General features: G+C 40.1%; 1 protein-coding gene and 1 long non-coding RNA gene across 3 annotated transcripts in view; one reads left to right on the top strand and one right to left on the bottom strand.

The window, feature by feature from the left end:
- Positions 1-576: 576 nt before the first annotated feature.
- LOC128583115 (uncharacterized) lies at positions 577-4,021 on the bottom strand. 2 transcript variants are annotated; one of them, XR_008379385.1, is made up of 3 exons: positions 3,560-4,021; positions 2,424-2,674; positions 577-1,524 (listed from the first exon to the last, which is right to left on the bottom strand). It is a non-coding gene; the product is annotated as an uncharacterized LOC128583115 (long non-coding RNA). The 2 variants fall into 2 exon arrangements; XR_008379384.1 differs by having other exon boundaries at positions 3,635-4,015.
- Positions 4,022-4,046: 25 nt separating this feature from the next.
- The window catches only part of RASA1 (RAS p21 protein activator 1), a 94,804-nt gene continuing 83,591 nt past the window's right edge, over positions 4,047-15,259 (top strand). Inside the window, exon 1 of the mRNA XM_053586966.1 lies at positions 4,047-5,244. Coding sequence (XP_053442941.1) covers positions 4,703-5,244 — 542 coding nt within the window. The 5' untranslated portion in view covers positions 4,047-4,702. The remainder of the gene's footprint in view (positions 5,245-15,259) is intronic.

The raw sequence follows: 15,259 nt of genomic DNA, 5'->3' as shown, positions 1-15,259 counted from the left end.
ATGTATTTTTAATTTTCCTTTTTTGGGTATATTGTTCTGTTCTTTAGTACCTACCTATTCAAGATTATCTGTAAATTTAATTAAGACTGTTTAATTCTCTTTAACTGATATTACATAACATCATAACTCATATCAATTTCTGTAGAACCCCTGTAATGCCTCTGTTCAAATGGATATTTCATAGTTTTTTCCCCCTTACTCTTTAGTTTTTGACTTATAAAACTTCAAGAAGTATATTTACGTCAGAAAATTCAGGGACTTTGAAGAAAAGTAAAGAGAGACACAAAAGTAGGAACTAAATAGAAATTAACAGGAAAAAAGAGAACATGATATAAATTAGAGATGGGCAGAAAGTCAAGTATAAGAAAAGGCAATAGACAAAAATAAGAAACACTAAGCTCTTTTGGAAAAAATAAAACATCATTATAATGGACAATTTAGTTCAGATTCAGAAAGAATACAAACAAACTCAAAGCTTACATCTGTCCAATAACAGGAATGTCGCAGGAAGACAAGGCCCAATGGAGAGAAAGAGCACCCAAATACCATGTTTATAAGAGGAAGGGCTTTATTTCAGCCAGCAGAGCAAATGGCATAGAAGAATTCAAAATGGCATTGTATTATTTTTATTTTTTATTAGATTTTCCAATAGCCACATTTATTTTTTTCTTTCCCCCCTTTTTAAAAATGAAACCATAACTGTATACATTAATGCATTATGGGGTACAATATGGTAATTTTATATACAATTTGGAATGCTTACATCAAACTGGTCAACATAGCTTTCACCTCACTTGCTTAATTATTGTGTAAAGACATTTATACTCTACACTTAATAGATTTGATATGTACCCTTGCAATATGCACCATAGGTGTGGTCCCACCATTTATCCTCCCTCCAGCCAAACTCCTCTCTCCCCTTTTTTCCCCCTCCCCTTAAAAATAAAATGCAAAGTGGCCACACTCCCCGACTGGCTGCGGCTTCTCCTTTTTATCCCCAGTCGAAAAGTCAAGAAGTTCTAGCCCACAGGTACCTTTTGTAGTTGGTCAGTTTGAAGCAAGCAGGAGAAGCTGTTCCCACTCCTACAGAACTACAGGATTTCACAAAAGCAGAAATTTCCAGGTTCCAGGAAGTTACGTTTCTATAAATTCCTAAGAGCTGAGTCACCATGGGGGGTGGGGGTGGACCCCTGCAGGTGTATCCTTGGGGTCTCCTTGAAAAGACCTTTGTTCTTCTAGAATTCATCCTTCCTGGATATCCTCTCTTAAGAATACATTAAATAGGGCGGCGCCTGTGGCTCAGTGAGTAGGGCGCTGGCCCCATATGCCGAGGGTGGCGGGTTCAAACCCAGCCCCTGCCAAACTGCAAGAAAAAAATAGCTGGGCGTTGTGGCAGGCGCCTGTAGTCCCAGCTGCTCGGGAGGCTGAGGCAAGAGAATCGCGTAAGCCCAGGAGTTAGAGGTTGCTGTGAGCCGTGTGACGCCATGGCACTCTACCGGAGGGCGGTACAGTGAGACTCTGTCTCTACAAAAAAAAAAAAAAAAGAATACATTAAATATTTGAAAAACCTCATAAAAATATGTGATAATCTCCTTGGATGAACAAAACAGTACTGACTCTAAAGTTAAATATAAACTAGGTAAGATATTGGTATTAGGGTGATTTACAAATATACATAGTACTTCCTGTCTATTAGTTAAGAAATTGATTTCCAAAGATGTAAGCTGATCTAACCTCATACTTGCTAAAAGGATGGAGATCTGCTCAAAGTAGTGTGTCAAGGATGCCTAGAACAAGGGTAGGCAGTAGGACAGATCACAGGTTGTATTTGCAGTATAGTTTTGTAGATACATACAGCTAAAAGTAATCAGAAAACAATACATTGTGTATAATAGGTGTTAGGTCAATTAAGTATTGACCTTGACATTTAAATGCTAAAGAATTTTCTAATTCAGAGAAGGAAGTAATTCTGCAATTAAGAGCAGTGAGTCTGACCTGGACCCTGGGGTAACATACAGATAGTGTGACAGCATTTACAGAGCATCAGTGATAACCAACATCAGAGACAGCTGCTTGGCCACTGTCCTGAATTCGGAGGTGAATGGTGGTGATTGAGGCAGAAGTGTTGGAGGATTGTGCTTATACGCTGTAGGTTTTCAAGTACAGCCTATGTGAAAATTTACTGAGGATGGTGTATTGGAGGTTCATAAATTATTAGGCAGTAGGCAAAGTAGGTACTTTAATAGACTTATCTCACTCTGAGGATCTAAATTTAAAAGAAAAACTGTTCTTAGGGAGGCTACCATAAGCAGTAGTGCTTCATTATTATCTAAGTATTATGGAACTACTTCACTCTCATTTCCTAACTTCCTTTCCAGAATAGCACAGAATTTAGCAACTTAATACTCACATCTTTTACTTACCCAACTGATGAATGACACCCATTCTTTCTTACAGAACCTTTTTTAGGTTTTGTAGGTATTGCATAGTTTTTCTTTTGTGCATAGTGTAATGTGTCATTTGGAGGGCTCATTAAAGTACGTTGTACAGTTTGTCGTACAGTTTTGGATTCAGAGGTTCTGGAGAGGCATGTTTAAGGAATTTCTAGGATGTTGCTCCTTTTGAGTTTACTCAGAGAATTCCAGCCCCTGTGACAAGTCACTCTTCATTTTCCCTGGTGGTACACAGAAACAGAATTAAGTACAATGAAGGAGCCCTGGGGACTTTCTTTGATTGTGACTCACTAGGTAAATAGGCCTATCCAAACTTACAAAGGAAATGCATTGCCTGCAACTTGTCACCTCTTTTGGTAATCCATTCCCTTTATTCCTGGGTTTCTATTATGACCCCTTGCTGTCCCCAGTGTGCTCCTACGTTGATTTGATCAAATCCTTAGGAGAGAAAATAGTGATCTCAACCATCAATATTCAATAGTATTCAATGTGAGATATCTTCTGGGAGTATGTAAAAGAACAACATTGCAACTTCAAACGATGGAAATGATTCCTCCACCTATATGAATACATATAATGGTTTCTATACATTTTAGTATAAAAGATAAAATAAAACCCCTCCCTTGACTGTTCTGAGCGTGAGATTTCAGTTTATCGACAATTTTTGATACTATACATAATTTTAACTGGTAAGCTGGATCATTTCTTGACTTTTGACTTGTTGAAGGTGAGTCAAGCCCTTAAGTCTTTGGCACACAAATGAAGACAAAAGAGCACTGATTAGCATCCTCTATGGCATCCTTCCTCTTCATTAGTACCCAACCGACTTGAAATGGCAGAGGTATACGTGTGACAGTTGGTTAAGAAAAACCAAACTATTCCCCCTGACCCGGGCCTGGGGCAGGGGAAACCCGTGTGGCAGAGGCTGGAAACCGAAACTAGTAAAAGTTCTCATTCCCCCCACACCCCCAAAAGAAAACAAAACTATCGTATATAGTGGTTGAAATCTGACTTCACAACCACGTTCTAACAAAATTCTCCACTCTACGCGTACAGCCCCTTTTAACCATTGGGTTTTCTCTTATTGCGTTCAAGAGTATATTTACTTTTTACTGTGCAATTGTCCTCCAGTAATTTATATTGTGGAACAAAAAGGAAAGCACTCATCGTACTGTCCACACCTTCAAAGCTGTCTTCTACTCCCTCGCTCAGGTCTAGTTTCTGCGCCGCCGGCTAAGGCTGTTTTTTCTCCAGCTCAGAAATGAGGGAACTGGTTTCGAGGCATTTTCCTTTCCCCCTTTCTTCCTTTTCCACCCCCTCCGTGTCCTTCTCGACTCTCCAATTTGCCTGGCAAAAAGAGGCCGCATGCCCTGGGACTATCCCCTTTCCTCCTGCCCATCAAACAAAGCCCCCTGAGGCATGCGCGCGCCACTGCCACACCGACCGGAGAAGCGGCCGCACCACCCTGCGCTTGGAACCGGACCGGGACACCAGGCGCGACCGCGCACGGCGCGTCCCCGCCGCTTCCTTCCCACAGACTCTTCCTTTTCCTACCTCCAGGCCCCGCCGAGCCCGCCTCCGCGCCTGCGCAGAAGCTGCCCTCTCCCTCCTCCTCCACCCTTCCTTCCCCCTGCCCCTCCTCCCCTGCCCCGCCTTCCTTTCTCTCTCTGGTTTCACTAACTGAGAGCTCCAGGTAGCGAGCAGTTCGGTCGGTTTCCCCACCGCCCCACCCCTCTTCCTTCTCTTCCCCCCACCCCTCCCATCTCCAGCCTGGTGGAGGATGAAGCGGCTGCAGTGGCTCCAGCCCCTGCAGCGGCACCGGCGGTGGCTGCGGTGGGGGTGGCCGGAACTGGGGTGGTGAAGAAGCGGTGGCGGTGGCTGAAGGAGCGGCGGCCGCCTCAGCCGCTTACCCTGGGCTGCTTTTCCTCTTTAGTGCAGTCTGGAAGTTTTTCCGCTTCTGTTCGTGTGTGCGCGCGCATGAGTGTGGGTGTGTGAGGTGAGGTTTGGGCAGCGTTGTGCAGGCGTTGGGTTTTTTGCCCACTTCGCTTCCCGTAACCTGGGCAGCTTTGGAGCCTGGGCTGTGGCCCTAGGAGGGGGCGCGGCGGCGAGCTCTCTCCTTTTGTTGTTGTTTCCTCCGCCTGGGGAGCTGAAGGGGGGACGCGCCTGGGTGGGGCGGCTCGGAGCCCGGGCCTGGTGGCCCCCGGGGCTCCCGGGCGGTCAGGGTAGGGCAGAGTAGAGCGGGCTTCAACATGATGGCGGCCGAGGCCGGCAGTGAGGAGGGCGGCCCGGTGACTGCCGGAGCAGGAGGCGGCGGCGCGGCAGCGGGCTCCGGTGCCTGTCCGGCGGTGTGTCGCGTGAAGATACCCGCGGCCTTGCCGGTGGCAGCCGCCCCCTATCCTGGGCTGGGGGAGGCCGGAGTGGCTGGGACTCTGGGTAGCGGAGCCGCTTCAGGGCCGGGGTTCCTGGGAGCCGGGTCCATGGCGGGGACACTTGGGGGATCCGGATTGACAGGAGGAGGTGCTGCTGCTGGCGTGGCTGGTGCCGCTGCTGCTGGCGTGGCCGGTGTTGTTGCCGCGGGACCTAGTGGAGAGATGGCTCTTACCAAGGTGACCACTTCGTTGCCTGCTGATACTCTTGGGCCAGGCTGCGGCTTCCCCCCTTTGCCGCCCCCACCTCAGCTGCCTCCTTTGGGCGCAAGCTTGGGCACCGTGGATGAAGGAGACTCTCTGGATGGACCTGAATACGAGGAGGAAGAGGTGGCCATACCGCTGACCGCTCCTCCAACTAACCAGTAAGTGGCTGTTCAGGGATTGGGGAAGCTGGTTCCGGGAAAGAAGTGGGAATGAAGGGATAAAACACACCAATCCTTTCAGCTCTGGTTTGTTCTGAAAAGTTTTGAAGTTTCAGCTTTTACGCGTGCGTGGGGATTTAATTCACTCATCTTCCCTACAGGCATACTGCTCCCTGGCATCTTCGTTTATTTATTGCTTCTCTGGGAAGATGTAAAGTTTTTAAGATGGAAAGTATGGGCAAATGTGTATCCAGTGAGAATCGGATGTGGTTCTGCCCCTTCCTAATTGAGGTGGTGTCCCAATATTCAATCAAGCTGCAGCTACCAAGGCAGTCATAGTCTGTAGTAACCTGTGTGCGTTCCTTAATAAAGCTAGATGATTAGTGAAAAGGTTTGAATGCAAGTGTTTAAAATAGTACTTACATGAATATAATTTGAAAAATACATTGGTCAGAATGTTTTTGTTGAACCATATATCTCAATTTCTTTCTACTGAAAGCATAGAGATGCAGAAAAGTCTTTAGATTTACTTATGAAAACGCGTCCAGAGAAAGGAAAGGAGTTCTGTGAATTACTGGTGTGGATCGGGGTCCATTCTCCAGTGATTTCAGTATCTTCTTCCATAGACTTCCCATTTATTAATAATCATGTAATGCTTTCACAGTTGAGACTTTAGATGTACGATAGTGAAGTAGGACAAGATTAATACTGCTTCTTTTCAGCACTTTTTGTTTGTGACCAGTACAATATTTTGTTTGAAAATTAATTTTGACAATTCACTGCAGAATATAATATCTCCTTACTTATTCTCTTATGTGAACTTAGGTGTGTATTTGTAAAGGTGGACCTTAGTAAGAGTAAAAGATTGGGATGAGAAGTGGTAATAGTAGGCAAAAACCTGTTTTATAGATCGCTCATATCAGTCTTAATTGACTTAGAATTTCAACAACCTTGGTGAGTATCAGGATAAAAACATTTGGTTTATATGTTGACTGTTACTCTGGACAATTTTAAGGTATTTTGGGTAAGCAGCTTTAAAGAATTTAGAAAAGACTTAAACTATTTGGGAAGAGATTCAGTGATACTAATCCATTTGTGACTTAAGGCTACATCTTTTGATACTTAAGGTGGAAAAGTAAAGTTAGTCTTACTTATTCCAGCCATATTGTACTCCTTTTATATTATTCAATAGAATTCAATTTTGTCTAATTATAGTTTAGCTATTTCATGTGTATGTATTGCAAAATTTTCGGGAGTGTTCTGGAGTGTAAAAATTCCTGTTTTACAGCACTACTTTTGAAAGGAATCAAATAAATAAATTAAATATTTATTGAGTATCCACTGCATATTAGTACTGTGGTTGTAATACGCAGAATCAGATTGTTTATGTTGAAAGAATCTAGTCTTATGTCAGTTTATAACTGAATCGACTTAGGCATATTTAGTTTATTGTAATTTACAATTTCTTTATAGACTCTTTTCTAGAGTAGTTTTAGGTTCAGAGCAAAGTTGAGGGGAAAGTACAGAATGTTTCCCTAAAATTTCTAATAATAGAAATGATTGAATAGTTAGGAAAAGTTGTGTTTGTGAGAGGTCTATTGTCTGAGATTTTCATCATTATCATATGTATTTGGGAATAAAAACAATATTGGTATGAGTGTATATATGAGACTTGGTTTATGTTTTAAACCAAGGAGGGTAATGGATGTACCCCCCTTTCTAGTATGTTTGTAAAATTTGCTACTGAGAAGTACAAATTTCCCTCTTTTTTTTTTTATCTTAAATATCAAATCAGAGTCACTGGAGACATAACAGTTAGTGGTTAAGCATGCAAATTCTGAAGTTAGACAAGATTTCGGTTGGAATCCTGACTCTGCTACTTATTAACTGTGTGATCTTGGAAAGGTCAGTTTCCCCATCTGTAAAATGGGGGATAATAATGATACCTTCCTCGTATGGTGGTTTTAAAGACTTAATGAAAACCCTGATGTATTTGGCAGTGCCTGTCAAATAGTAAGTGTTTAATATATACATAGCCTCCCTTCATATTCAGGTAAAATAATTTTGTTTTCATTAAGTTGCCTAATTCCTTTGCTATAGGATCTCCCTCATTAGTAACTATTTTAGAGAATGTTCTGAACTCCAAAAGCAAGCATATCATGATTAATTTTGTTAAAAATTTTATTTTAACTTGATAAGGGCTTCCAGTAGTAGGTTGTACAATTTTAGAGATGATATTCAAGTGTTTCCTATAAGTTCTTGTAAAATGGAAGAAAAAAGCCTTTAAAACTTGGTTAAATGATGTCATACCTTTTGTAAAAGTATTTAAGAAATGCTGTCTAGTAATTGGTCACTTTATTTGTTGATACTCGGATGTAAGGAGGTTTAGGTCACAGGTTTCGGTCCATAAGTGGTTTGTTAAACTAGGGTCCCTGGTCAGGGAGTTCAACCTTGTTCCCAGCTACCTTTTTGCTCTTAATCACAAGAGAGTCAAATGACGGTAGTGATAGACCAGTGCAAGTATGTTAACAATATTAGTATTTAGTACCTTGTTTTTCTGTGTGCGTAGTGAATCATTAGTCTTGTTTATTACTGAGCATTTTCATTAGTTTGGTTAAGGCTGGAAAGGTTTGTTTAATTTGTATTATTAAATTTATTTGAGTATTTTCCTTTTTTCAGGGTTTGAGAAGAAATTTTATAATGAAAATTCTTATTTTTTTCTGTTACAGAAGTTTCTTAATTTAGTTCTATCTAAAACTGCTAAAATTTTTCTTTTTCAAGAGAGAGACAAGGTTAAATTAAAGGGGTTTATCATTGGTATAATCTTATGGAGCTGCTTTTCACGGTCTTTTTTTTAATTTTTTTTAATTTTTATTAAATCATACCTGTGTACATTAATATGATTATGGGGCACCATACACTTGGTTTATAGATCGTTTGACACATTTTCATCACACTAGTTAACATAGCTTTCATAGCATTTTCTTAGTTATTTTGCTAAGACCTTTACATTCCACATTTACTAGGATTCACAGTCTTTATTTTTTTCTCTTTTCTGTGGGGGTGAGGGATGGGGGGTAAAGGAGAAGTGTCCACCCTCTCCCCCCACCCCCAGCTTCTCCCTAGTGTACCTTTAGTTTTTTAACTGTAGCAGGAGACCTCCGTGGGACTCCAACCCTCAGATGTATATTGCTTGGTCTTAGTGTATATGGAATGTTTAATAATTAGTTGCCGCCATATAAAATTTCCTTTTTCTTAATTTCCTTATTCCTATTTCCTTATAGGAATAGTCTTCCTAGTTCTTATTAGGAATTCTTGAATTTTAGCATCTCTTGAAAATCATAGGGCTTTGCTTGGTAGTAAATTGGTAGAGCTGAACAGGGGTTGTCCCTTTTAAAGGTGGGTACTGAGTGCTCCAGGTTGTCTGTACCAGGGCTGCTTTGCCTTTGATATTACACTATTTGGCATCTGACTTATATCTTACCCTGGATCTAATATTCAGGTTTCTCAAGCCTGAACTTTTAAGAAAAAGGAAATTAGGAACGTAACTAGTACCTTTCTTTTCTTTAAAAATCATTTTACTATCTCTACAAAAATTAAACCATTTTCAGCTTGGCGCCCAGGCACCCCTCAGTGGCTAGGGCGCTGGCCACATGCACTGGGGCTGGTGGGTTCAAACCCAGTCCTGGCCTGCTAAACAATGACAACAAAAACAACAAAATAGCTGGGCATTATGGCCGGCACCTGTAGTCCCAGCTTCTTGAGAGGCTGAGGCAAGAGAATCATTTAAGCCCAAGAGTTTTGAGGGTGCTTTGAACTGTGACGCCAGAGCACCCTACTGAGGGTGACATAGTGAGACTCTGTCTCAAAAAAATAAATAAAATAAAAATCTATTCTCAATTAAGCCAAATAATTGCTGAAAGTTAATGTTAGAACATGTAGCATTTATCAACTTTGTCACTGATTGCATTATTATGAATGAATCATTGTTTCTTAATAAAAATGGGGATGAAAATTACAAAGATTAGTTATGACAGAGTGGTTGCTGACCAGGACTCAGATATTTTTATTGTATTGTATGAGTAGTAGAGAGATACAGTAGGTATTTCAGCAGTTACAAAGAGTAAAATGCCTCTTTGCTTAATGAGTCTCTCAGGAGAGTTTGAGACCTAGTAGGAAGTTAAATAAACTAATAACTATGATTCAGACTAGATTAAGATAAATAGTATGAGTGAAGTATAAGCAAAGGGTCATGGGGGTTAAAAGAACAAGAACTTTATATAATTAGGGTCAGCAAATTCTTTGCTGAATAAATACAGTAGCAGATGTATTTTTCGTTCTTTTTTTTTCTTTTGAGTCTCTTTACGTGTCTCTCGGTAGAGTGCTGTGGTGTCACAGCTCACAGCAACCTCAAACTCTTGGGCTTAAGCGATTCTCTTGCCTCAGTCTCCCAAGTAGCTGGGACTACATGTGCCAGCCACATCGCCTGGCTATTTTTTTGTTGCAGATGTCATTGTTTAGCTGGTGTGGGCCGGGTTTGAACCCGCCAGCCTCAGTGCATATGACTGGTGCTGTAACCACTGGGCTATGGCGCCAACTCCAGATATATTTTTCTTGATGCTTAATTTATTTTTTGAGCAAGAGGTTATTGGTTCTGATACTCTTTACTTAATGTCAAAATAAATTATGAATGAAATACAAACTTTTAACCCTTAATGAAGAGTCTGTTTTACTGAACTCTTAATTACTTTTGTTCAGGAGGGAGGTTGAAGGGGCTGTGTCGTAGCCCCTAGTGGCCCCTGTGGCCCTGGACTCCATCGCTGCAGGAAGGAACCAGGCATAACGTGGGCTAACCTTGATTGCAGGATAGCCCTGAGCAACCTCTGCAATAGCCTTTTATTGAGACAGTACAAGACTTGTGAGGGGAGTGTTAGACAATGAATGCATGCCTAAGGATCACCATGGGCTCGATTCTTTCTCTGCAAGGAGCACCTGCGGACTCCGAGGGTCCTTTCCCCAGCTGCAGATCGTCTTGCTCAGAGGTTGTCTGGCTCTTGGCGTCCTGTACAGGGCTGCTTGTAGTTACTGAGGTACAGAGCACAGCCAAAGGCTAGAATTGGTGTGGATCATTGATTAGGCACTCTGAGGATACCAGAGAAACACTATTGACAGAAAGACAAAGGACAGCCATAAATTAGGAATGAGAACAGGAAAATGAAGAGTGAGCCTGCTTGATTTACACCTGTTTTCTGAGTGGCCATTAGGGAAGTGAGCAGCATGCCCTTATGAACACTCAAATACCCACAACGGTACTTTTGGGTGAAAAGTTTTACAATAATTGTTAGTATTAATAATAATTATTACCACTGACTTATTTATTTTTAGTTGCTGACTATCTAACGGCAGCAGTTCTGATTGTTGAGATTATTGCTAAATTGTAAAGCACTCTGATACTTAGTTACTAAAACAATTACATATTTGCTCTTGATTTAAAATTGGAGTAGGTCTTGGTGGAGACTGTTCTAAGTGTCATCTCTTGGCTGTAATGTCCAAGGCAGCTTCTTCACATGGAAATCTGGTGCTGGGATGGCTAGAACAGCAGGTAGATAGCTGGGTATCCCCTACTCTTCCTTTTTTCTTTCCTTCCTGCCACATAGCCTCTCCACTTGAAGAAACTTGGGCTTCGCTGTAGTATGACAGCTGTGTTCTATGAGGGTACTTTCCAAGCTCCAGTGTGCTAGTACTTACCAAGCCTGTGTGTTCCTCATGCTTGCTAATGTTCATTGGCCAACACTAGTCACATGATCCAGTATGGATTTACTGTAGGAGGGGACTATAAAAGGTCCTGGATAGTGAGACCTATCTAGGTGCTTTCTTGTAGGCACCAAAGTAAAAGTATACCACATGTGTTACTCATTTACTTGCAGTATCAGGTAATACTGTACTCTTGCTGGGGTGGGAGAAAGGGTAAACACTTAGGAGTTAGGCCCTGCAATGATAAATTGTCTTTCACTGAGTGTATTTATTGCCACAATAAATGTTGCTTTTTAGCTCTCATTATCTTAATTTAAAACCAAAAATATTGATCTTGGATATTGGTTATTGTTTTAATTTGTAGGTATTTGTATATATGTGTGTTACCTTGAAATCACCTGGAATACATTTCATTTTGGAGCTAAGTTAAAAATAGTTGTTATTAGGTAAAGCTTATTGAAAGTGTCTTCATATGCTCAGGATTTGGGGTATGATTTTGGGCATTTTAACAGAGTATAATTTAGTGAGTAAAGCAGTATACATTCCTGATAGAGAAATAGATGATAAAATTAGTCTGCAGACATGTACGGGTAAGATTTTCAAATCGAAAGGGTAGTTATGAGAGAGTTTAAGAATGAAAGTAAATGAAAGGATGATACTGAAATTTCACACCATAATCTTATTGGAGTTTTATAGAGGAAAAGGTTGATTGTCTCTTGTAGCATAGTGGTTGATATTATAGTCATAAGGTGATATGCATAGATGTATAGAGTTTTAGTGATAGAGGGAACTGTTTCACTACCCAGGTGCAGAGGCAGATTCAGGTAGCATGGTTTGCTTAAGTTTTACATAGCTAGATAGTAGTAGAACTTTTTATTTTATGTTTTTTGCAGTTTTTGGCCAGGGCCAGGTTTGAACCCACCCCCTCCAGTGTATGGGGCCGCTGCCCTACTCCTTGAGCCACAGGTGCTGCCCTAGTAGAACTTTGACAGAACCCAGTTATCATAATTTTTCAGATGTGTTCAAAAATTTTTCATTGAACAGCGCACAGCCAAAGGCTAGAATTGGTGTGGATAATACTTATATATTTATTTTGGAGGGGACCAGAAGGCAAATTCTCAGTATTTATTAATAATTTACTATGTATCAGATACTTTACATAGATTTATCTAGTTTAATTCTTACACAGTAAGAATAGGTATCATCTTTATTGTTGAGAATACTGCATGATAAGAGCTGGAATTCTAGTGCAAACACTATGCTTTTTCCTTTGCTTTACCTGCTCTTCCCTTCCATTGTATGAAATGTGCACATATATATGTATACCCATTTGAAACTTAGTGGGTATTATAGTCTGAATTGTTCCCCTGATCCCTTGCCAACTTCTTAGGTTGAGGCCCTACCCCCCAGTGTGACCGTATGTGGAAATGCTTTTTTAAGGTGGTAATTACAATTAAATGAGGTGATAGAGTGGCTCATGAACCCTATAGAATGGGTATCTTTATAAAAAGAAAAGACACCATGAGTACCTATAAACAGAGAAACTTCATCTGCAAACTAAGGAGAGAGGCCTCACCAGAAACCAACCTTGCCAGCTCCTTGGTATTTTTATTCTAGCCTACAGAACTGTAAGAAAATAATTTCTGCTGCTTAAGCCACTTTGTGGCAGCCTTAACTGACCAACACATGGGTAACTTTTCATCTTTAAAAATGGATTTGTATGATTTTGGATCTGATTAAATGTACATCTGCTGCTTAGAAATAAGGTGCTCATTCTTTTAATTCCTGCTTTTTACTGTAGGAAAGAAAAACTAGGCTTACTTTACCTTTTTTCTGTATTAATCAGTGACTTTATTTCTTTTGGCTATACTTGTGTTCAAAGGTGGAAATCATATTTAAATGTGTCTGATTGAACAGTTGGAAAGATGTTACACATGACTGTGGTAGCCATGGAAAATCCTGTGGATGATGTTACTCCAGCATATTTTCTGTATTCATTCTATGTTTATTGTTGTAACATTCACTGTTACTTTTAAAATACCCTTTCTTTAATACATTTGTCTGAAACTAAGGGAAATTTCTAGAGATATTCTTCAACGAGTCTTTTTTTAGGTGTAACTCACTAAACGAGGTTCACATTTAAGTCAGTTTTATGATAGTAGAACCCTATTACTCCTTTATCCTTGTCTTTCTGAATATTGATCTGTCTCTCTTTTTGAATTAAACTTTTGAGATAATTGTAAATTCATGTGAAGTTTTAAGAAATCATACAAAGATGTACCCCTTCACCTTTTATATCTCAATGGTAAGATTTGCATAACTAACTACAGTACAGTATCACAACCAAGAAGTTGACCTTGATATAATCCATCTGTTTTATTTAGATTTCACCATTTTATGTGCACTCATTTCTGTGTGTGTATGATGTATTTAGTTCTCTGAAGTTTCATCACATGTATAGATTCATGTAATTATCAACGTATTAGAGTTATAAAATAGTTTGATCACCACCAAGATCCCTTGTGCTGTGTTTTATAACTGGACTCTCCTCTCAATTCCCCTCCCTCTTACCACTACCATCTGGCAACCACTAATCTGCCTGTATTTTGTTCAGGTTGGTACAAAAGTAATTGCAGTTTTTGTATTGTTGAAATTTTCTATTTGATATTTATATTTTTAAATAAAGTGGTTGTGTTATATATCATTAATGTACATTTCTCATTTTATGTTTTTTTTGCTAATGACTTATTACCCGCCATTTATTTTGGACTGTGGAAATCATGTTAGACAAAAAGGACATTTGTGATTTTCTTATTTGAGTTCAAAATGGGTCATAAAGCAGCGAGAACAACGTATTTGGCCCAGGAACTGCTAAAAAATGCATAGTACAGTTGTGGTTCAAGAAGTTTTGCAAAGGGGGTCAAGAGCCTTGAAGGTTAGGAGCTTGATGGCTGGCCGTGGGAAGCTGCCAAATGAGAGCAGTCATCGAGGCCCATCCTCTGACAGCCACACAAGAAGTTGCTGAAGAACTCAATGTTGACCATTCTGTGGTTGTTCAGCATTTGAAACAAAAATTGGAAAGGTGAAAATGCTTCGATAAGCAGGTGCCTCATGAGCTGACCAGAAATCAGAACGATCCTTATTTTCGGGTACTGTCTGAATCGGTACAACAACAGTAAAAACCCATTTCTCAATTGGATTGTGACATACCAGGAAATGTGGTTTTCATACAACAACCAGCGACAATCAGTTAGTAGTTGGGCCGAGAAGAACTTCCAGAGCACTTCCCAAAGCCAAACTTTCACCAAGGAGAGGTCATGGTCATTGTTTGTTGGTCTGCTGCTAGTCTAATCCACTGCAGCCCTCTGAATCCTGGTGAAATCATTACATCTGAGAATTGTGCTCAGCAAATAGATGATATGTACCGAAAACTGCAATGGTTCCAGCCAGTATTGGTCAACAGAAAGGGCCCATTTCATCTCCATGACAACTCCCAACCGCACTTCTCACAACCAGTGTATCAAAAGTTGAACAAATTGGTCTAGGAAGTTTTGCCTCATCGGGCATATTCACCTGACCTCTCGCCAAGTGACTACTATTTTTTTAAGCATCTTGGCAACTTTCTGCAGGGAGAATGCTTCTACAACCAGCAAGTTGCAGAAAATGCTTTCCAAGAGTTTGTCCAATCCTGAAACACAGATTTTTTTTCGCTATAGGAAGAAACAAACTTATTTCTCATTGGCAACATTGTTTTGATTGTGAGGGTTCCTATTTTGATTAATAAAGATGTGTTTGAGCCTAATTATAATGATTTAAAATTCATGATCCACAACTGCAGTTACTTTTGCACCAACCTGTTATTGAGAGAAGATTATATAAATGGAATCATACAGTATGTAACTTTTTGGGATTAACGTGTCCTTCCGCATAGTTTCCTCGAAAATCAACTTTGTTGTTGTATATATCAGTATTTGTTCCTTTTCATTGTCCAGTAGTAGACCACGGTATGGATGTACTATAGTTTTGTTTAACCATTTGGCCTTTGGGGAACATTTGGGTCATTTTTAGTTTTGTCTGTTATGAAAAAGGCTACCATAAACATTTGTGTGTACATTTTTGTGTGAACATAAGTTTTTATTTCTATCAGATAAGTATGTGAGAGTATAATTACTGTGTATAATTTTTATTTCAATCCATCAATTGTGATTTTTAAAACCTCTAGAATGGAAGGGTAATTTTTTTTTTTTTTTTTTTTGCTAGA

Source organism: Nycticebus coucang, chromosome 1 (assembly GCF_027406575.1).
Source record: "Nycticebus coucang isolate mNycCou1 chromosome 1, mNycCou1.pri, whole genome shotgun sequence".
NCBI lineage: Eukaryota > Metazoa > Chordata > Mammalia > Primates > Lorisidae > Nycticebus > Nycticebus coucang.
The sequence above is the reverse complement of the archived record's forward strand: the minus strand, read 5'-3'. Positions and strand labels throughout refer to the sequence as shown.